The sequence below is a fragment of the Marmota marmota genome, unplaced genomic scaffold (genome assembly GCF_001458135.2).
Source record: "Marmota marmota marmota unplaced genomic scaffold, marMar, whole genome shotgun sequence".
Classification (NCBI taxonomy): domain Eukaryota; kingdom Metazoa; phylum Chordata; class Mammalia; order Rodentia; family Sciuridae; genus Marmota; species Marmota marmota.
The window spans coordinates 2,665,259-2,687,583 of NW_025999869.1; the positions used below are offsets into that span (position 1 = coordinate 2,665,259).

Consider the following 22,325-nt stretch of genomic DNA (forward strand, 5'->3'; position numbering starts at 1 on the left):
TCATGGTTGACCATAGGTAACTGGGACCACAGAACTATCGAAAACACATAACGTACTACTCAGGACCTACTGTGAAGCTAGCAATGAGGACTGCAGGCAATCCAGCGTGGCCCTTGGTACTGCCCCACACACTGCCCCAGCCCTCAACACCCTCCACTCCCACAGGTCTAAAGACTGGTCTCTGCCTGGCCAGCTCTTCTGGAACCCAGGGGCTTCTGCTGCAGGACATTTCAGGGCCCAGAGCCCCGGGGATGGCAGCATTCAGGAAGCCTGGCCAGGGGCTGCATCTGCTTCTTCACACTGTCCTCTGATTCTCAATTTGACTCTGAACTTGACACCAACAATCACCCCCACTCTACAAATGGGTAACCCACTCTGGGTCGTGTATTAGCACCAATCTAGAGCCCCAGACTCCAAGCCCAGTGCTTCAACCAAGGTCCAAAATCCATGTTCTTTCCACTGACCCTTCTTCCTCCACATCACCCCTTCCAGGTCCTCTGGGGCAGTGGGGAGGGGGACTTCAAGTGTGAGGTCAAGCAGGCCTATAGCTCAAGAAGACACTGACACCTCCAGGACTGGCCAGGCCCAGGCCCTGCCCCCGGCCTTAGCAGAACTCAGGTCCAAGTGGGCCTCAGCTTTCCTTGGCTTCCCTCTCCTTGCTTCCACTTGGTCTGGACCTCAGAAAGGGGTCAGCTGGCCCCACAGTCACTGCCCAGCGCTGGACTCTCCAGGCTGCTGTGGTCAGAAAGCCTCTCCCTCTGCACTGTCAGACATTGGCCTGAGTCACCTCGCTGGAGCGAGGCCCCTCCCGACAGACACTCTGCTGCTTGAGGGAGGAGCGTGCTGGCCTCCAAACCTCGGCAACCACCCGCAGCGTCTGGGACATGGTGCCTTGGCTGCCTATCAAGGCTTTACTGAACAAATGGACAGACTGTTTAAATTCATGTCTGAGAAACCAGGACAAGAAGAGGCACAGGGATCCCAGAGCGAATTCTGAGAAACAGACACACCGCATCTACTGAATACAGGCTGGTTTATTCAAGGAATGACCAGGAGTTTGTGTCACCCTTCTTCCATCTCTTCTCTTGTCCCCCCACCAGACTGGGCACTAAGCTTCCAGGGGGGCAGGGCATCTGGAGCTGGTGCCCCTGTGGCAGCCACCCACAGTGCTCAACTGCCCAGTGCCCTCGGAGTCCCTGTGTCACACAAGCAGCCCATTGCTCTGCCTGCCCTTTACACACCAGTCACCTGCAGAAAAGCTGGGGGCTGAGTCTCCTCCCTGACCTGCTGAGCAACCGGAGCAGATGGGGACTGGCTCAGTTTGGCAGCCTGGCCGGAGCTCGGGCTGGATGGCTCCTGAGACAGGGGCCTGAGGAGAACCAAGCTGGCCGCTCCCGGATGTTAGAGAAATGGAAAGAGGCGCTTCTTCACGATGTAGAGGACTGTGGCGAGAAAGAGGGCCAGCGCCAGGAAGATGAGCAGCTTGTCAGTCAGCTCGCGGCGGTTGTATTTCGTGATGAGCTTCCGGCCCAGCTGGATGGTCCCGGACATGGACTTGAATTCCTCGTTTGCGTCCAGGATGGTCCGCGAAGAATTGACTGAAAAAGAAGAGGGAGGGCCTGACTCAGAGACCCTCTGCACGTGTGGCCAGGAGCTTCTGCCGCTGGCTGCCAAGAAGGCACACTGTGTTGGGAGCAGAGAACGGCCCGGACAGGGAGGCTCCTCCCAAGGCCCAGCCAGCTGATGGGGTTGGCTCAGGAGTATGGAAGAGGGACACTAGCAAGGAGAAGGGAGGCAGGTGGGCCACCCAGGTACCAAACTCAGCTCTCCAAAGTAGACAGGCTAGGTCAGCTCATGGGCTGGGGGCACCGGTACTTCCACCTGTGAGCTGTGGCTCCCCCAGGACACCTGAGGTCAGATGCACTCTTTGCAATCCACACAAAGGCAAGGACCGCCTGGGCCCTGGCAAGAGTCATCCCATGTACAGCCCTTCAGTCCTGGACACTGGCTTCAGCTTTAAAGATGTAACTAACACCTATGCTCCACCTGGGTGACTCCCAAGAGGTCCGTGTCCCTTAAGGGTTCACTGTGCCAAGTCAGGAATCCTTCTGAGTGCAGACTATGGGCCTGACACTCAGAGAAGAAGGTCTGCCTGGCCAGTTTCACCTACAAAGCCCAGTAAGGTGTCCTCAGAACATCCACTGAACAAGCGTTGATCGTGAAGGCAGGAGCTAAGGGTGACAGCCACTCCGCTTGCGCAGGAAGGGGCATTGAGGATGTTCATTTGCTTGTGTTCACAGCCTGGAGGACCCCAGATGTAAAAGAAAATGGAAGCCCAGGTGGGCTCTGGGGAGGGAACCAGAGGGATGAAGGTCAGGGGTCTCTGACCTCTCGGGACAGTGGTCTGTTGTATTTTCTTTTTGTTCTACTTAGTTGGGCACCTTTTGCACTGACAATAAGCAGCCGCGACACACTCTATGACTCCTGACCATGTAAGATATGGCGAATGCAAACTGAGAGATCTGGAGGTATAAAATACACACGTGGTCTCAAGACAGCAGGAGGGGACAGCGTACAACACAGGCCTCCGCCACCTCCTCAGGCTCCACACCCCTGGATTCCACCAACCTCAGGATGGACGTGTGGGAAAAAAATGTATCCGTAATAAACATGTAGAAATTTTTTTCTTGTCCTATTCCCCTGAAGGACACAGCGTGCCGACTATTACACAGCATTCCCACTGTGTTAGGTATTGTAAATCATCCAGAGGTACCTTAAGGTCCACAGGAGCATGTGGGTAGTTGTATGCAAATACTGTGCCATTTTACATGAGGGACTTGAGCACCCTCAGATCCTGACATCTGTGTGGTTTCTGAACCACACAGGGACACTGAGCAGTGACTATTTCAATAATTTTACTACTAACTGCCTGATGAAATGGGAATATTTTACATATAATGGCTTAAATGAAATATATCATTCAAATTAACTTCACATTTCTTTTTACTGTTTATAACATATCTACCAGAAAATTCAAAGTCACATGCGTGGCTCCCATTATGTTTCTACCAGGCAGCACATGGACAGCATCTTTCCTTTAACCCCGTTATGTATTTTACCTTTTCACAAAATTAAGCTAAAAAATGAATCATCAGAGGAAACAGAGCATTTTGAAAATGACAGATAGACCGGCTGGAGCCAGGGGGCGGTCAGGGCTGCACACTACCATGCTCTCTACTTCCGCCTACTGTGACTCTTCTAAGTTCAGCAGCCTCTGACTGGTCCTGGGAAAAGGAGCTCACGGTAAATAATGCTCAGGAGCACAGCTGTAGCAGTCTGGGCGTCTCGACAGCAGTCGTGATTCCCAACCTGCCTGGTCACACAGGACCCCAGAGCACTCACTGAAAACTAGACGCCAGGCCTCCTGCCTCCGACTGCTGGCACACAGTCCCCAGGGGAGGGCAGGAATCCCTGAGGCCCTAGGAATGCTCTACTGGAAATGCTGCGTGGGGCTGTCTGTGACACACCTGCAGGCACAGACAGGAGAGGCAGGAGCAGTGTGCCCTACTCTGGACAGGCCCGAGATGTCACCTCACCTCACGAGCAAGATGCCACACAAGCCAGGAAGCTTCAGGTGGGCAGAGGCGAAGGAGCCCTGGGCAAAAGTGGGGGGGGGGCAGCCGCCCTGGAGCTGGGGGCCCTGGGAGAAGACTCCCGCCCAGGGTGGGCTCACCTAAAGTCTGCATGGCCTCCTCACTCTGCTGCACCTGCTGCGACATCACCCTGCTGATGCCCATGAGGCTCTCCGTGATGGCGCTCGATGTCTGCGCCAGGCTCTCTTTGGTGGTTTTCCTAAAAGCCCAGAGGAGGGGAAGGAATGTCAACTAAACCGCCCTCAAGAAAGCCCCATGTTCAAACGAGGCCCCAATTCTTCGTCTATCACATTAGCTGGCATTTTAAATGACTGGTCACCAGCTAGGGTGTGTGTAGAGACGGGGCTTGTGCAGACTGTGACAGCGCGACAGGGACGGAATCAGTGACGGTGTCTACAGAGCACGTTAGACACGTTCATCCTTGACGCGGCAATCTCATGCCTGGGATGCCTCCCAAGGAACCACCCAAAACGTGGATAAAGCCTTTCATTCTAAGGTGTGCCGCTCACCTCACCGAAAAACCAGACTCGGGGACATATGCAAGCAGGAACTGGCTAAACGATGGCATTCTGGGCACGTTAAAGTGATGCTTTGTGCATTGTTTAAAAAAATAACTGAGTCTTTGTGCCACAGTTCAAAATGCAGAAGTGTAGGATGCTAAATTTATATATAGTACAATTTTGACTTTGTAAAAGACATGAAAGGAAAAGTAACAGGGGAGGCAATGTGCCAAATGTTTATGGACAACAAGATCGCAGCTATGCTCATTCTGTAAGTGGCATTTTTCTTTATTTTACTCATTTACTACCAATAAGCATACACTTCTTTCATACTTTAAAAATATAATAACATTAAGCACGAATGTTGTCCCACAGAGGGTTGGACAGCAGGCCAACTGTTACCTGTTATCTGAGCCCAGAAAGACAAAAGGCAGGTTACCTTTGCCTTAGGGGGTCTCCTCCCTGGAGAAGCTCTGCCTTCTCTAGGTTGTCAATTGCAATTTTGCAGGTGAGGTTGGCTTTCCTCCAGGAGGTCTGGTTGCTGAAAGAAGAAGGGTCCCATCTGAGTTTCCGTCAACTCCCCCGGCTATCAGCCAGCTGTCACAGCAGTCCGTCCTTCCAAGCGTAGCCCGTGGCGCCCATCCCTGCCCCTCAGTTGCCCTGGCAACTGACGTAGCTCAGGTCCTAACAGCTCTCCTCTGGACCCCAGAAGCTGTCTCCAGGATGTCCTATCATTGCCATTCTCCCTGCAGGCACAGTTTACAGCCCCATGACACCTCCAGACTGCAGGGTGGCATCCAACCCCTTAGCTGGGCACAAAAGGCCCCATTCTGTCAAGTGACCTCTAAGGCATTAGAGGTCTGCTGTGTGTGTCTTGGTGCGGCCATTCCTTGAGAGCCCCAACCCACTAGGCCCCTTCCCATCACTGGAAGAACCGTTTCTGACCCCTTAGCTGCTCAGTGAATGTGTGTTGTTATAGAAGGAAAAAGACCAAATGCACCACCTTTGTCAGTATTTCTCCAAGATCTGCAGTTCTTTACAGATCACTCAAGAGCAGTACAAATACACTGTATCGGCAGGGGCCTTATTGACATGATTTATTTACATTCTTTATCTAATCTACTTTGTGGTTACAACTCCAATTTGGTGAACAGCTCCCTAAGATATAGCAATACAGCTGACAGACCATAAAAAAGCTAACTGTGAGGCTGGGATACAGCTTAGTGGCAGAGCACTTGCCCAGCATACTCAAGGCCCTGGGTTCAATCCCCAGCACTGCAAAAAACATAAAAAAATAAAAGTTAACTGTACCCCTCTGGGGATGAAACCCATGCTCAGGAACTCATGCACCAGCTCACAGCAACTGTACTAATCCCTGGAAATATTCAAAACCAAAGCAGAGCACATGAACTCAGGTGGTTTCTAATAACACCTAAACGCCAAAGGTCTCCCAAGGGCTCTCTGATGCTGTGCAGCACCTGCCATGCCACTTCACACTTGCCATCTTAAAAGAATCAACTGTATCTTCAAAGAATTTGCAAGAGAGTTCTGCAAGGCCCGGTGTGCAGCAACCAGGGGGCACAGTGCCTGCCCTTCCGGGGCTCACAATATACCGGGTGAGGACAGGTGAACAGATACTCACTGCACAGTGTGACAAGCGTGGCTATCCAAGCCCGCTCAAGTACTGTCCCCACCACAGCAGCCACCAATACGTACTCAGGCACTGCTTTCTCACCTCCACGTGTATGCCAGCCAGCTCCACATCATGCATGGCCATTTGCAGCTCAAGCCTGTCCTGAGCTGACCGTGTCTGGAGCAGCTTGCTGAACTTGACACAAGGCTCCTGTCTATTCCAGGTTGAGATGGGAGTATACGTGGTGGAACAGGAAAGCAAAAGTATCCTAACACGAAGCAGTCACTAACACGAAAGCCCCAGACACTGCTCCACCCACCCCGTCCACCAGTCAGCGCCTCCCCGAGGGCACGCAGCTTCGGCCAGCGGCCAGTGGCCAGCAAGGATGCTGCTGGAAGATGACTCAGAAGCAAAGCCAAGGAGGAGGGCCTCAGAGAAAACCCCCAGGAACACAGACACAGCAGGGCTTCAGGTGAGAGCGCCCCAAGACCAGGGACTGGGAAAGCTCCTGGAGCCCGCAGAATCTCCGCAGCAACCACCCTTACCCTTCGAGATGACCCCACATAAGCCAAATGTGAAGGGAAAGGTAGTGCTTCGTGTTTTCAGATCACCCGGTTGGAAAAGTTATTCCCCCCTCAATTCAAATCAAGAAATAGCTCAGGGCTAGGGTGTAGTTGGGTAGAGTGCTTGCCTCCTTCGCATGAGGCCCTGAGTTCATCCCCAGCACCACATAAATACATAAACACACACAGGAACAAAGGTTATAATCTTTTTAAAAAGTAAGTAGCACATAGCTGTGGTTTTATAGTCAGGATGGGCACACAGATGGATTAAAATTCCATTTTGTTGGACATAACAGAAGTTCATTTACATCTTTAGTGTGACATTTTTTTAGATAACATTATCTAAAATTTTGTTCCCTCAAGTAGGTTCACTTCCACTGGAGTTTTCCTAGTACCAATTACTCTTAGATAAAATTGACCCTGTATTATAAAACTAATCATGGGTTTTGTTTTGTTTCGAAAATATAAAATACAGCATGTTGTTAAATGTGCTCCTGTGTGTGAACTATGCACAGCTCCCCTGCCCCCTCCACTGCAGAATCACTGCTGGAGAGCACCCTCGGCCCTGTGCAAACCACTCAATGAGCCTGGGTTTATTAGGCAAATACTCCCCGAAGCTTCATGGAAGCAAGGGACCCAGAGGCGCTGGCGTGAGGCCAGGCCCTGCTACCTGAGCATCTGCTTTTTGTGATTCTCCACTTCCTGCAGTAGAAGCTGCTTCTCCGACTCTTTGTCTTGCTCCTTAGCTGACTGCTCAAGTTCCTTCAAGGAGAAAACAGCTCTGTGTTAAACAGTTTTGAAAGCCGATATGAAAACAGAAGAGCATTTCTATTTCTAGCAAAGGTGCATAAGGGCACTTGAAGCCCCCCTTTAAAACAGAACATCCAGGAAGGATAGGTAACGTATATCCTTACAGCCCAGTCTGCAAGAAGTAAGGAAAATCCCCAGGGCCCAAAAGTGAGTAGTAATCTCAAGCCAGAGTGCTCAGCCGGCAAGGATGTGGGAGCTGCCACCCTATGACCAGGGCATGCCTGACATGGAAAGCCACTGACCCCACACTTAGCCATCATGAGAAGATCAAACGGCCACATGTTTCCAAATGCTCTCTCTCGGCTACTGTCCCTAGTTCATCAGAGAATGGTTACGAAGAGTTTGAGAGTTTGAAAGCTCATGTAGGGACAGAAAAATGAAGATTCAGGCCATCTAAGGCTGAGATTTGGAACTGAAAACATCACAAATCCAGGACCCACGAAAGGCCACACCCTCAGCAAAGAGATCTATCCATCAACAGAGTGAAAACAGAGACACAGTGGGGGCACTATGGGGTTCTGGATAGAGATGCAAAAACAAAAAAGCAACAAAAAGCAAGACTTCCCTGGGTATTTATAATTAGAGAAGCTGCTCTCACATTGATCTGGGGTTCAAATTTAAAGAAAATAATAGAAAGCACGCCTAGGTTTGATAATCTCAGGAGACCAGCAGAAGCAGAATGCCTCTAGAGGGATCAGCCCGGGGCCAGGCCACAGCCTCACAGTAAGGTCTGCAGAAGGTGAGGCTCATGGCCTGGAAACCAATACCAGCACACTCCAGCCTGCGTAGGAGCTGCAGACTTGAACAGCAAACAGCCTATCAGACCCCCGTGACTTCAGCACACAGTAATTAAAGCTGTCTCTGCACCTCAAGTCTCAAGTCACACTTTTTTGTTTACAAATTGAAACAAGTTCCAGTTTCAATCCAGCTATTCATCTAAAACCTCTGTGTTAGCTTATTTGTATACTAATTTATTTATTTACATGCTTATTTGCATGTGCTAATTTGGAACAAGCTATGTATCCACCATTTCAATAGCTCAGAAATTACTTCCAATTTATTTCCCCAAATACCAGCTAACGCAGAGAAAATTGTGAATTGGAAAATTTTTGCAAATGTCATCAGATGTTTGCATAACTGTTTGTTTAAAATTCCCTAGTAGGCTGAAAACCGAAGGCAGAACTGTATCTACTGTTGTTCGCTACCTTTATCCCTCGTGCCTGGCATGTAGTAGGCACTGAATTACTGAATGGAAGAATGGAGGCACAGGAAGAGGAGACATGGAGGACAGGAGGGAGCAATGTATGATTTCCTCATGAAAAGCTGCCTGGAGTTCAGTCACAGAGAACCAGCATCAGTTCTGGAGAAAAGCAAGGGGGTAGAGTAATTCTCAAATTCCAGGTTGAGAACCAAGACATTTACAGTCAATACCGACTACCTGTAGAACAGTGTATTTTGAGAATATATGGCCATTTCTCTTCTAGTATCACAATTTTGTTGCAAATGCACAAAAAAGACAATCACATAAGAGTTAAAAACATCAAACCAACAGAAATCTCTGATATAATTCCAGGCATGAAGAGAACATGTACATGCGCAGGAATGTAGATTAGAATTGCGGTGGGGTTATTCATTCACTGGGTATGAGCCTGTCCCCTTGACAGATGCAGACATACCTGTGCTGAGGAGCTAATGGGGACAAGGAGCACAGAAAATATGTAAATATATTAGTGAGGCAATTTACATAAATTAGTGAAGAAAATAAACATCAGGTAAGCATGTAAATACTTAAATAGAACAAGGAAATACTTGTATTGAAGGTAGAGGGTGTAGGGGATTAGCTGAAGAAAGCCTTTTAGGCAATAAATTAGCTTTTGAAAGCAAAAAAAAAAAAAAAAGTGGAAACAATCCAAATCAATCCTCCTTGATAGAGAAGAGGCCAAAACAAATCATAGTTATACAAAAAGACCAAGGAAGCTCTTTAATTTCTGCTGTAAAAAGTCCTCCAATACATACTGTAAGTTTACAAAAGTGGTGTTATAATTAGGCTAACTTTTAAATGAGAAATGGAAAATAAGTAAGAAATTACATTTGTCTTTTTAAATATTTGAGTAGAGAAATTCTGGAAAGATATATAAGTAAAAAATGAAAATGGGTACCTGTGTGAGGGGTGGGGGACAGAAACAAATAAGAGGTATAACTGAGCAACTTATTTCTGCTCATACGCATACAAACATAAACCATGAAAGTAACAATCTTTCAAAAATTAAGATGATTATAAGTGCCAGAGATAGAGACAAAGAGATGAGCTAGGCAGAGTGACTGCTAAAATTCTAAAGTTAACTCTACGGGAAAAACTGAGTATTTTCAGAATTGAACTTAAGACTCCCCAGGAAGGCCACACGTAGGACACAACATCCTATTGCCCTGTGACCCAACAGGCCAGTGTTTCTGCAGCTTTGGAACAGACTATCTTCATCTGCTGAGCACCAACAAAGCTGCTGGCTGGCTTCCGGGTGACATCACACTCGAGGCACAAGTCTTTACCACAGGGAGCAAGACCAAGTGCCTCTAGAGTCACCAGAGATGGGCAGACCCTGCTACCCCTCTCACACTTGCTGGGCAGGCAGTGGAGAGGCTCCACTACTCCAACAGCTCCTTCTCACGCCCTGGTGTGCTTGGAGAGATACCTAGCCCATTGCTGAATGCAGGCATACTAATGTGACCCATGTCTCCATAAACAGGAAGACACATGCAAGAAAAGCAGTTGACAGACTGAGGTGGAGAATGAGTTGGCCAGAGAGAGCGGTAGACAAGAGAAAATAGTTGAAGTGATCTTAGGGTCTTCAAGTTCAAAATTTCCAGCTGGCATTCAAGTTCCTCACTGCTCCCTCACTGGGGAGAGGTTAGCGGTCACCCTCGCTGTCCAAATGTAATGACCCATTCCAGATAGTGTCTGAGGGACCTGGACAACTTTTAAGCAGAGACTACACAGGGGACACAGCTCTCTTTGTTGTGACCCATTCTCCATATCTCAGTTCTGCAGCCACACTCACCTGTATTCTGTGCCGTAGCTGTTGAAATTTCTCTTTCACTTTAGTATTCAGTTGGGTAAGTGCACTTAAGGGTCCAGAACAGTCTTGGATATCCTAGGAGACATGGAAGAGATGAGGGGCCTTTCTTGTGGCAACAAAATGAAATCATGTCATCTGTACAGCAAGAAAGCTGACTCAGCCCACTAAGGTTGGCCTAACTATAATTCATCCTGATCTTTGCTGTTTACTTTTGTGACACAAGCAAAACCATTATCTCTTGCATTTTCCTCATCCTTCTTTAGATTAATGTTGAACCAATAATATAAGAGCAGGCTAGGGGTATAGTTCAGTAGTAGGGCACTTGCCTGGCATGTGCAAGGCCCTGGATTTGATCACCAACACCACAAAATAAAAAAGAAATATCAAGTACATAGAATCATAACTATGCTTTGACCCAATTATTAGCCCCTTAAGTTTGACAAAGCATCACCCAGTCAGCATGAAGACTTAAAGCAGCTTGCATGCCCAACAAGAATGGGCACCCAAAAGTGATACTGTAACTTTAGATCCTTCCAACTTGAAAACCAGAATGCTTAAATTCCTGGCAAAGTATGAGAAGATTAACTTGATCTGATTTTACAAACCATCTGTTATAAGTCACAGTGTTTACAGACATGTTTAAGGGTAGATTTAGAATTTGTTTCTGAAAATAAATTCAGAATCATTGGGGCCAGGTTTCAGAGCAGACTCTAGATCCAGATTATGTGCAAATTCTGGCTGTAAGAACTGACTGTGCAATCTTTAAAAGTTACTTAAGTTCTCTGTACCTCAATATCGTTATCACAGCACCTGTCCTAAGGCCATATATCTGTGTAAGGCACTCAATGGAGCAGATGGAACACGGTCAGAATGCAATACATCTAGTTACAACCACTCTTTCTTGTTAGCAACCACAAGAACCCAAGCGCTAGAAGGAGAAGGGGGTCCAGGCAATTCAGAGAGCTTAAAAGGGTCATTTTTTTTCTTTCTTTCTTTCTTTCCTGGTGCTGCGGATCAAAAGGCCGTGCACATGCTGAGCACACATTCTACCACCGCGCCACACGCTCAGACCCTGGTCACTCATTTGTGTTAATCCAATCCCCAGTTTCTTTTTCCAGAATTGGCCCCGACCTTCTGTAGATTGTACATCGGAGAAGTGAAGTTCAGGAAATTCCAACGTTGGCACCAAGCCTCTTCTCTTGTCTGTGGTTCACTCAGCCTGGATCGTTCTGCGGCTGGTCTGCCTGGGGAGACCCGCTGTCCTTCATTTTTAGCCACAGCTGGTCGCCACCTCTGCAATCTACCTCTACTGTCAGGAGGCGCTCCTAGCAAAGGGAAGCAGCTTGTCTGGACTCTCGGTTTCTTCCTGCTGCACCCGCAGACCCCACTCGGCCTCCTCCGCTGAGCGGCTCGCTGCACCGCGGCCTCGACCCTCCCAAGGCTCGGCGAAGCCCAGGGGACCCTCTGCCGGCGGGGAGGAGGCGCTCGCTGGAGCCTCCCCCCGGACTTTCCGCGTCCGGGTCCGGGTCCGGGTCCGGGTTTTGCCTGGGTCCGCCTCTGGCCCTTTACTCGATTTCTCCATTCATGACCACAGCGAGGTGCGGGCGGTCTGCGCCAGGCGGCGGGTGCCACCCTCGGGGACGCCTCCGGGCGCGCGGGGGGTGGGGCGGACGCGAGGGAGCCTGGAAAAGACCGCGCTCGGCACCGCGGGAGGGCGAGGCCGGCAGGGCCCGGGAACAGTACCTGGATAAGCGCTTTCACCTCCAGGTCGAACTTGACGATCTCCTGGTTACAGATCCGGACGTGGACATCTTGGGGGGCCGCCATGTTGGAGACGCCGGCTACGGGCCGGAGCGGGGCCCAAGTTCGAACGCGTTTTCGCACCGCCTTCTTTTGCTTCCCTCCCGACTCGGGGCAGCGCCCCCTAGAGACCGCCGCGAGCGGCGAGCGACAGGCGACAGTCTGACAGTCGGGAGCACTCGCGGGTCCTCTCGGTTTGGCCCTAATAAAACGGAGAGGAAAAGAAAGAGAATTTCAAGAATGCTTAACAGTGGTCACTGTCCATCTTCTACCTATCGGGCTTTCTAATGACTACATTTTTTTTTGCATAGAAGAAAAAACATAAGAAAAGTATCAGTTGGGATGTGTCATTTTTTTTTAATTTCCTTGTATTTTTCATATTTTCTACTATATGAATTGTGATTAACTTTTTTTAAACGTATGCAATCTCTATCAAAGGGATGCTTCTAAAATATGGAACTGGGACGTGCTTATAGTCCTTCAGTTCCCTTTCTTGTGTAATCAGATTATATTTGTCTGGCTGGAATGGTTTTGATGGGGATAATGTCAGAGCAAACCTTCAACAAGTGGTAGCGCCTGCATTTGATCATTAACAGTCCATGCTTCTAGTTGGCCTCAAGGCCCTCAGCCACCCCCTCGCCCCACCCTTTCCTGGACTCCGAAGGCTCCTTTGACTCTGGCCTTGGAAGGCTTGCCAGGCTAGCCGGGAGCTTCCTGTGCTCCGCCGCTGAGCCACATCCCCTGCCCCATCTACTTTTCACGTCCCCTCAGCCTCCACAGATTCTGAGGACCTGAGGGCCTACAGATGTTCATCTCTCTTAATCCTCACAGCCACCCTTGAAACTGGTAATTCCCCAGAGATGGACTCAAACACACAAAACCAATATGGCCCCTGGAGGGCTGAGGTGGTTGGTACTGCACATGTGTACAAGGCCCTGGGCCCTGGTTTCCATCCTTAGCACCACCAAAAAAAAAAAAAAAGAAAGAAATTTCCCCATAGGTAGAATGGTTTACAAGCAGGGCTATGTGCTGGCCCATCTGCGTTCCTAGGGGACTCCGCGAACCTTCCCTTTAAGTGTTTGCTTCACCCACATCTGATACAGAAGCAGGAGGCTGTTGTGTGGAATGAGACAATTCACAGAAATGAGACACAGATAACGTGGCAGTGCTAAGAGCTCAATGCCTGTTAGTTGCTGTTGCCCTATTACTAACCAGTACTATGGGATCACATCAATGTTACAGACACTTTATCTTAAGGGCTTCACCGACATCATCTCTTAATTCTCAGAACTCTACAAGGTTAAAAGATAGGACAGAGAGGAAGAGTGACTTGCCCAGTGCAAGGATATGTCCTTTCTAAAATTCTGACCAATCCTGTCAAAATGACTCTTCATGGGGGTTATGTTGATTTACACTCCCACCAGACAAGTGGTACAAATGCTGGTCCCCCATAGCCTTTCCACACACGTGGATTTTTTTCACGCATCAGATTAGGCCAAAAAAAAAGAAAAAAAAAACAGGCTTTATTTATTTTGCATTTCTTTTATCATAAATGATATTGAAAACTTTTCCTTTCTGTATTTGCTTTGCTCAATTTTGTATCGGGTCATTTGTCTTTCATATTAGTTTCTAGCAGCTCTTTATATAGCAATCATTAGAGATGTGTTGAGAATCTTTTATTTGGGGGGGTCTCTAGAATTTCAAATTGTTTTTATTGTTGTTCTTAAAGAAGATTTTGTTTTATACAGAATTTGATTGGTCTTCATTTAAGGCTCCTGGATTTGGGGTCCAAGTTGAAAAGGCCTTCCCCACACCCAGGGCTTTAAAGGATTGCCTTCTAGGGATTTTATGGTTTTATTTCTATTTTACATTTAGATCTTTATCCATTTTGAAATATATTGGCTTATGGAGTGAGGTATGGAGTCACTGCACATTTTCTGGGCTGCCCAGTGGTTCCAACACCACTGACTGCAGCCGTCCTCTCTCTGTGGTCCTGCCACACTCACCAACTGAATGCTAGTATGTGGTGGAGTCGATTTCCAGACTTTTCATCTGCTTTACTGGCCTGGCCACTCATGGGCTTCTTAATATCTGACTAGGATAACACACCCCATTGATCCCTGTCCTCCAACATCTTCCAACTTGTATTTCCCTCGGGTGAACATCGTGTCTTTTAACCCTCTGTGACTAGTGTTTTACTAGGAGCAGGACGTTTTTAATGTAATTTAGAGCTGATAGCTCTGATTGCTCCTGTTCGAGAACTTGGAATATCTTCCCGTTAGTTCAAGTTTTCTTCTGTATCCTCAGTAGTGTTTTTCTTTATCTAGTCTTTATATATTTTTTGTTTATTCCTGATAATATCTTAAGACTAAAATTTTCTATTTCATGAAAATAGAAGGAAGACCAGTAGAGCAGAGAAAGAGGGCTGAGAGGGAGGGAATGGGAGGCGAGGTGCTGGGGACGAACGGACACACTGTGTCGCTGTGTGTCACGTACAAACATAACAGCACACCCCACAGTCACAGGTGATCATAATGCCTTAATAAAAATTTTTTAACTGAAAATGAAAGGTAGGGGCTGGGGCTGTAGCTCAGTGGTAGAGCACTTGCCTAGCATGTGTGAGGCACGCGGTTCGATTCTCAGCACCACATATAAATAAATGAACAAAATAAAGGCCCACTGATAACTAAAAGTACATATAAAAAATTAAAAAAAAAAAAAGGCAGCTTCCTCTTGAGGAGGTTGGAGAAACCCAGAGCCAGCACTGGTGCCCCTGTCCGCGGCCCCTCCCACCACGCTCCTGGTGAGACATCTCTGTGCCATCCATCAGTGGCCTCGGCTGCACCTCCACACAACAGCTAGAGAAAACAGCCCCCCTTCCTCACTCCCAACACACTTCCTTCTCACCAAGGGACCCACTCCTGTGCCCTTGAGTTGGAGGTCATTACTGAGGGGCAGGTGCACAATCTTGTGACCTGCAAACCCCGTCACCGATTGTTCCCAACTCTCTTTGCTCTGCCTCTTACCTTTATGCACTGATCCCGAGACTGGCTTTTGGTTACTACATCTGCTAGGTTTGGGCTTTAATTCCTTTTGATTTTCAGAGTCTAAGCCCATTACTTACTTCCTACACAGACATCTTTCCAAATATTGCCTGTGACTTGGCCTGGTCCAACAGAGAGCAGTGTGAATCGTCCCTGAGTGACTAGGACTGGGCTGTCACGCAGCTCGGCTGAGTCGTGCCTGCTCTTCTGTAAATGGACATGACCCCCACCCAGCCTCACTGGTCTTGAGAGCAGCAGCAGAGCTCCCTAGCAGGGGTTGGAGGATTTCCACCCCGCCCCTCAGGACATGGAGGACCTTCCTGTTTTCTACTTTCTAGCTGGGATGCAAGTGTACTTCCTGTTCTTTCAAATCATTCACTGCACTGTAGCTAACAAACTCACCTCCTTCCAAATTCACCTTCAGTGGGGAGGAACTACCAAAGGACTTACCTAACTGGATGTGACCCACAGTAAATTGTTTTCTAAGGCCTGTTCTGACCTGCTCACCCAATTCATGTTCCAGGACCACCAGGAGGCTCCTGTGCACGGTGGTCTTGAGAGAAAAGTCCTGGGGAAGAACCAGTTCACGGGAGGCCCTGTCTACTTTGCTTCCTGATGACCCCAGTGTCACTCAATTAAAGTAAAAGGGTCTAGCCTGTCAATCACAGCAGGATGTCAAGTCTTAACATGTTCACTGGTGTGAAGCCTAGTGCCCTTGCCAGTCGCTGGTAAAACTCTGAGGTCCTTGCATGTGGCCTGCGCCTGGGCTGACTGAGCTCTGGGAGGCCCCTTCAGTCGCTCTACAGCCTGGTATCTTGCACAACTCCTGGCAAAGTTAAACGCTACCTAGGGTCTGTCAGCTGCAGGAGCACATGCTGCCATGGAGGCGACACTCTGGCTAGTGGCTTTAGGCTTTCTGTACATGCCTGGCCTAGCCTAAAGATCAGAATAATTAAACACTCCAACACCAATGTTTAAACCAGGAGAGACCCTGGATATTTTGGAGAAATCATTTGCCCCCCAAATCAAAACTAATTAAGTATAAACTATGACCTAAAACTATAAGAACACAAATGTTTATATCAATAAATCTATGTCATATCTGAGTATCACTGAAATATTGAAAACTCCGTTTAAAGTGTAAAAAAAAAAATCACTTCGCTCCTTGTACACTACCAAGAGAGGTAGCAGGTGGTTCCCTGCTCTCCGCACTTGGGAACTGCTTTGGGATAGGCTGTGGAGGAGTGGATGGTCCTCTTGGGAGGCAATGGAAAGGCAGGAGAGAAGCAAGGACAAAAATATGAGGCAAACAATCCAAAACCTTTTCATCTTTTTTTTTTATTTTAAATTACAAAGGGTGTTGCATACACTGATGAATCTGTATCTGACTGGAAGTGCCAGGGGTGGGAAGGGAAGGGACAGAAAGCAAGGACAGCCTTGGCACAGCCTTCTCATCTGAAATGAAAAACTGCACAACTATTAACCAACATTGACTAGAATAGTTTTTAAACAGCTCATGCGTCAGTAAGACAAAATTCTTTCCAGACAAGAGACAAGACTGAATCCAATAAAAGGTGTCATAGCTCCAGGTGGTGGGGGGGGCAGGAAAAATAAACAAAAACTACAGAATATTCATGATAGCGTTACAAACTGGATCCTAAGCAACTATGCAAAAGAGGTTGCCACAGTGTAGAAACGAATGCTTTGACTTCTCGCCTTTCCACTCTTCTCTTGTGACTTCTGTGCTGGTAGCCCTAGTGTTACTGTTGACCACAAATGCTAAGCTACAAGACAAATCCTGGGGAGAGAAGGTCAAAAAGCAGGCAGCGGATTACAGTGTCGTAACAGTGGGTGGAGAGGCAGATACAGTACACACATACACACGTTTCTGTTATTTGGTTCTGAAAAAAAAAAAAAAAAAAGGGTGAAGGGCAAGACTCAGTACCCGGTCTCGCTCCTGTCACCCAGGACAGCTCACAACACCACTGTTTCCATCACTAGGAAAGAGGCAGCCTGGTCCACCCAAACTTGGCACACTGAATACCCACTCCGGGCTCATGAGTAACCAAGTCTTCAAAATACTATCTGGAGGTCATCGTGAGGCTCTGTTCCCTCGCGACCACTCCAAATCTCTCTTTTCTAAACAAAAATGGCAATTTGGCATAGTTCAGTCCCTAGGTGTGTTTCCTACAATTTCCGTCAGCGTACAGGTCAGCACGGGGACCATGCTTCAACACACAGTCTCCCCTGCCGTGGAAGTGCTCCTCTCAGTAGTACATTTTCACCATCTTTCCCCGACACACTGATTCCTTAAAACAAAACAACCACTCCTATGGTTGACATTCATTGTTATATCCCAATGTGTTTGAAATATTAAAAAACATGGAGTCATCTTCTCATAATGCCCTTATTAAGATTACAAAGATTACAAAAGAATCCACAAGTATTACGGCACTGTGTGAGACTTATTTGTCATGATCCAAGGGAAGAACAAGACTGCAGTTCTGTGCAAAGTTGTGGAAATGGCCTCAGTTCCATGGGAAATGTTTTCCACAATAGACTTCACCAGAAGGATAATTGAAACCTTTTACTTTAACACTGAAAGCATAATTCAATGCATTCTCAAAATTCAAGTTTCAAGATTTGGAGAGATGCTGACATTCTGTTACACAATTAACTAGAAAATACTTGAACAGAATTTTAGGAAGACTATATAAAATATAGACAGGGAACGTAAGTTTTTGTTAATTCCTGCTGAAGGCAACTTGAATTCATTTCTTACAAAGTTAACTAAATCTTAGCAGCTAAAATATTTTAAATGTATGGAATAAAGAAAAGCACATCCATTCTTGACATTTTGGTGAATAAACTAACAGCTTTATTAATGAAGGCAAACATCATATAACTGTATGAATATTATATATAAAAAAAAGAAATCCAAACTAACAGCATTGTATTTCAAAAGTACTGTTCTTCTGTTTCTTTTAAAGAGACTTGTCATCTGTTGTATAAAACAAACAAAATGGGAACTCTTCTCCTAAAAAGTTCTGGAAAAATGAAAGCAGATGAACTGAATACACCTTTCTCTAAATGCAGACTATTGCTGAGACGCAAATAAAGTCAAGCATCAGAAAGAAGATGTATGAGAAATCCATGAAAGTCAGAGGAAGGGGATGTAGTGAAGTTACTGCTACCCTTTCCCTCTCTTATTCAAAGACCATTTAAAACTGGTCTTTCATACAAATATAAAATAACTATAAAGAGAGGGAATATGAAACCATACCCATCTGAAAATCCTTCATGATGCTTTTGTAACAGCTCAGATTCTCTTACCAAAAAGGTCAAAAGTCTAGGAAGTAGAAGGGAATGGAGACATGGAGTTGTAAATGTACAAGTAAGGCACAATATAAAGCCACATCATAATCTGTCATGGAGGGCAGAGGAAAGGACAAGAATCCTACATGGTGCAGCAGAAAAAGCAATCGTACTGACTGAGGAGGTGTGGCACCCAACTCAACACGCAGACAGTATCTTAACAAGAGCAACTGGACAGCATGCTTTCATGGAGACAAATTCAGTAAAGAATCCAGTGTATCTGAAACTAGGAAGAAAGTTGTTTTTGTTTTTGTTTTTTTCTGAAAATCATAATAGTACTAGAGTCAACGTTTATCATTGCTTTTGGAACAATGGGTTTATTTGAGGTGAATTCACAATGCCTTCACTTAAAGTAAGATTCTGGACTTCATTATGAGCAATCTGTATACCATGTATGAGCACAGAAAACCTTTAGAGAGATCTTCTCTAATGATCTTCACCCAAAAATACACACCACAATTTTCAAAAACAGAACATGTACAACTGTTGGGGTTTTTACATTACCTTATAAGATTGGTTTGTGTGATACACTAAACATACATATTTTAATGACAATAGAGGAAGCAGATTATTACTGGCATTAAAGTACAACCATTTCTAGACGGTTTAAATGCCACAGAGTCCCCTGGTTAAAATGTAAAGCTGCACAGCTTGCCTATGTCATCTTTATGATAAAGTTAAAACAGCAAGAGGATTTAACTTTCACTCTACATTTTACTGCCAGGTTTTTATTTAGATCAAGTATCGCTGCAGCATTCTGACCAGCCCAGATTTAGCAGCAAATGGCAGGAATCATATAAAATGCAATTTTTTTTAACAAAGTGCTTTTCTAAGATATACATACAAATATAAATAGGTACAAAATAAAGTGTCAACATTAAAAAGCTCAACTATTTAAAAGCTTTTAACTATTTAACTTAAGTAGTACATATAAAACACTGAAATGCAAGGATATGGAATCTACTAAACAGATTCAAAGTCTTTTTTTTTTATTCTTTTTTTTTGAAATGCAAGACCAAAAAATCAAATTCTGGTTTGCAGACAGGAAAAAAGTATCAAAAACCAGAATTCCTAAGAGAGCAGCTAGAAAGGGGCAATTTTATAAACCTTGCCAGATAAATCGCTATCATGAAGCAATTTTCACTGACTGCAAAACTGCCATATTTTGGAACAAAATATGTCTGGTCAATTTACCAGACACACTGTCAAGACTTCATATACCTCCAAGTTGCAAACCTGTGCTTTGCCTTCTCCCACCTAAAAGGAAAAACCCCACACGATGAACTCACATTCTATGAGACTTGAGTTCATCATCTGCTTCGTGTGAACGCACTAGCCAGGTGCATTTTCACCAAACGCAGGAAAATCTTGTGCACCACAGTCCAGCTAAAGTGTCAGACAGTCCTTCCCAGCTTCATGTTTCATGGTGTCAAAGAAGCGAGCAAGCAACAGAGCAGGCTGTCACTGTATGTTGCAGAATGTAACCCTTGTGTGCCAGAGCTTACAAATGGGGAAGGTGAGGGAGTGGAAGAAAAGGAAATGTACCAGAGAGACAAAGTAAAATGAAGGAATATAGTCTATTACAGGTAATGAAGAAAACGATTCTTTTTCAGTAGGTAGGTCTGAAATTTTCAGGCTTTTTTAATTTTTGGTTTTTTATTTTTATTTATTTTTGTTTTTTGTTTTTTTTGCTAAATGTTTGTTTTTTCTTTTAAATATAGTGTTTAAGCCACCAGTTTTCAGAGTTCCAAATGCAAAATTTGAGAATAGAACAGTCTGAGAGACAGAAGGGAAAGTTCTGTGGGGAAGGGTATAATGCTGCCTTGATAGAAGAGATTTTTCAAGAGGTAAAGCTTGAACAGTTAAAACACTGACTAGTGAAGCCGTTTTATGTGAGCAAAAAAGAGCACCTAAAAACTAAATGTGTTAATGTTTCTCAATTCTAGAAACGATAGAAGAATAAGTCACATGTAAGTCTGAAGAAGCTAGTCTGAAAATACCTGTACAAAAATATAAAAATCTATAAATTTTTTTGTTTGTTTTAAGCTTGTGTTGATCTTTGAAAATATTACATGCACAATAATACATCAATTGGAAAAGTGGCAACTAAGGAATTAGATATTTTTAGCTTTTGTCTTTCTTTACACATATATACATAATACAATAAAAATAATCTGTATTTTGGTTGTTTGGTGGAAGTATACTACAATAAGCTAAATAAACTTTAATTTTCAAAGTCAAAAACTATTTTATCAATAGCTTACTAAAATGAAATATATTAAAATTTCCTACAATAAGTGCAGAAATAAAAGACTTACAGATACCTAGATGGCCACCAACTTATCTACTATGGAAGCGAACTAGAGGAACAGCAAAATAACATTTGTATGTATGGATGCTCCTTCTGTAGATAATTGGACCCAAACAGAAATAAAATTCACAGTTCAATAAGATCCCTAACCCTGACCTTTTAATTTTTTCTTTTTTTTTTCTCCTTTTTTTCATACATTCATACAGTATCATGTAAGCTGTGCAAAACTTTACTTAGACTGGCAGTTTGCCATATCAGTTGCATTTGTCTTTGGTACAAAAAATAAAACAATCGCAATAATGTGCAAGTATTTGTCTTCTTCCGGTCAAGTACCGAAATATGAGTTTTTCTAGAGCCATCTTTTTTTTGTTATTTTTTTGTTTTGTTTTTTATACAATACACAGACTCTGTGGCATATATCTACATTTCAACATAGTCCTATATACATTCAAAAAATCTGAAAAAGAGTTGGAACAAAAAAACATTTAAACCCCATAATTTTTCCATCTATATATCTTATTTTTCCTCATTAGGGTTTTCATCATACAAAATATTACCAGTTTTATAGTTTCCCCAAAATACAAGGCACAAAGAATATGCTTTTTTTCTTACTTGCACAGACACGTATATATTTACGTATATATATATATATCTATATATATTATATATATCATGTTGGGCTCTGAAAATGAACATCTAACATGGCACACTGGTGTGAGTGCTGGGTGTGCCATGTACAAGTGAGATTTATGGTTGTGGAAAATTAGAACAAAAAGCAGAATTCTAAAAACAATCTAACGGACTGCTTAAAAAATGCTTCCTCAATATTTTATGTGGTGCAGAGCACAGCCTGGCACCACGCTGGGCATCAGATGAACACGCTCCTGCCTCCACAATGTTCTGCTCTGACGGGTGTTTGCATTCTGCACGTGTGTTTCAATTCTAATGCCAGTAGCCGATTAACCATGGTTTACGCTCTGAAAATGCAATAATCAAGTATTTTGGATCATGCTTCACTTATGCTACAAGTTCTTAAAACAATGTAACCTAATTATAAATGTTTACATAATGCTAACTGACATGCAAAACAGAATGAAATTTACAATGGATAATGTGACAAAAACAGACATTTCTGACCAGTGGTCCAACGAGGCTGATTACACTTTTGATGTTGGTATCCTTAGTCCTACAAGGCCTCCAGTGGGGTTGCCCTCTGCAGTCTTCTCTAACACTTGGTTAACAAATTCTGAGGTTTGCCCAGCGACTGGGAGACCTGAAGAAAATACAAAGTACATTTAGACCCAGAAATGGAGAGAACATCAAGGAAAGGAAAGGGAAGTCAGGTGTGGTCTTCAGCTTGACACTGGTCCCAAGTAGGTGCTCTGCTGCTTCTACTCCGAGAAAACCACTCCACCCATCAAATTTGGGTCTATAATTTTAAGACTAGAAGAGTCAAAACCAAGAATTTCCAGGAACAGTGATTAATCAACATCTTAAAGTGGGGTAGATGACAAGCTATAACAGTACAAAGCCAGGCTCAAAGCCTGTCAGGGGACAATACC

The 22,325-nt window shown here is 45.1% G+C and overlaps 2 protein-coding genes across 4 annotated transcripts in view; both read right to left on the bottom strand.

Annotated features, from left to right (window-relative positions):
* Nucleotides 1-1,016: 1,016 nt before the first annotated feature.
* Nucleotides 1,017-12,134, bottom strand: Bnip1 (BCL2 interacting protein 1). 2 transcript variants are annotated; one of them, XM_048815407.1, is made up of 7 exons: nucleotides 11,977-12,072; nucleotides 11,365-11,558; nucleotides 10,216-10,308; nucleotides 7,020-7,111; nucleotides 4,593-4,694; nucleotides 3,734-3,852; nucleotides 1,017-1,598 (listed from the first exon to the last, which is right to left on the bottom strand). In XM_048815407.1, the coding sequence occupies exons 2-7, from the start codon at nucleotides 11,380-11,382 to the stop codon at nucleotides 1,402-1,404; spliced, it is 621 nt and encodes a 206-aa protein (XP_048671364.1). In that variant the 5' UTR covers nucleotides 11,383-11,558; nucleotides 11,977-12,072; the 3' UTR covers nucleotides 1,017-1,401. The 2 variants fall into 2 exon arrangements, with proteins under 2 accessions (XP_048671364.1, XP_015348095.1); XM_015492609.2 differs by lacking the exon at nucleotides 11,365-11,558 and having other exon boundaries at nucleotides 11,977-12,134.
* Nucleotides 12,135-16,395: 4,261 nt separating this feature from the next.
* Crebrf (CREB3 regulatory factor) overlaps nucleotides 16,396-22,325 on the bottom strand; it is a 50,925-nt gene continuing 44,995 nt past the window's right edge. For both annotated transcript variants that reach the window (XM_015492611.2, XM_048815390.1), the window contains exon 9: nucleotides 16,396-22,036. In XM_015492611.2, coding sequence (XP_015348097.1) covers nucleotides 21,921-22,036 — 116 coding nt within the window. In that variant the 3' untranslated portion in view covers nucleotides 16,396-21,920. The remainder of the gene's footprint in view (nucleotides 22,037-22,325) is intronic.

What these genes read in the sequence shown, in the direction of transcription:
- Bnip1 (XM_015492609.2), bottom strand. Translation starts at nt 12,060, where the DNA reads ATGGCGGCCCCCCAAGATGTCCACGTCCGGATCTGTAACCAGGAGATC. An exon ending in AGCTACGGCACAGAATACAG is followed by an intron (nt 7,112 to 10,215) that starts GTGAGTGTGGCT and finishes TTCTCCTTGAAG; the next exon opens with GAACTTGAGCAGTCAGCTAA. An exon ending in GGAGGCCATGCAGACTTTAG is followed by an intron (nt 1,599 to 3,733) that starts GTGAGCCCACCC and finishes CTTCTTTTTCAG; the next exon opens with TCAATTCTTCGCGGACCATC.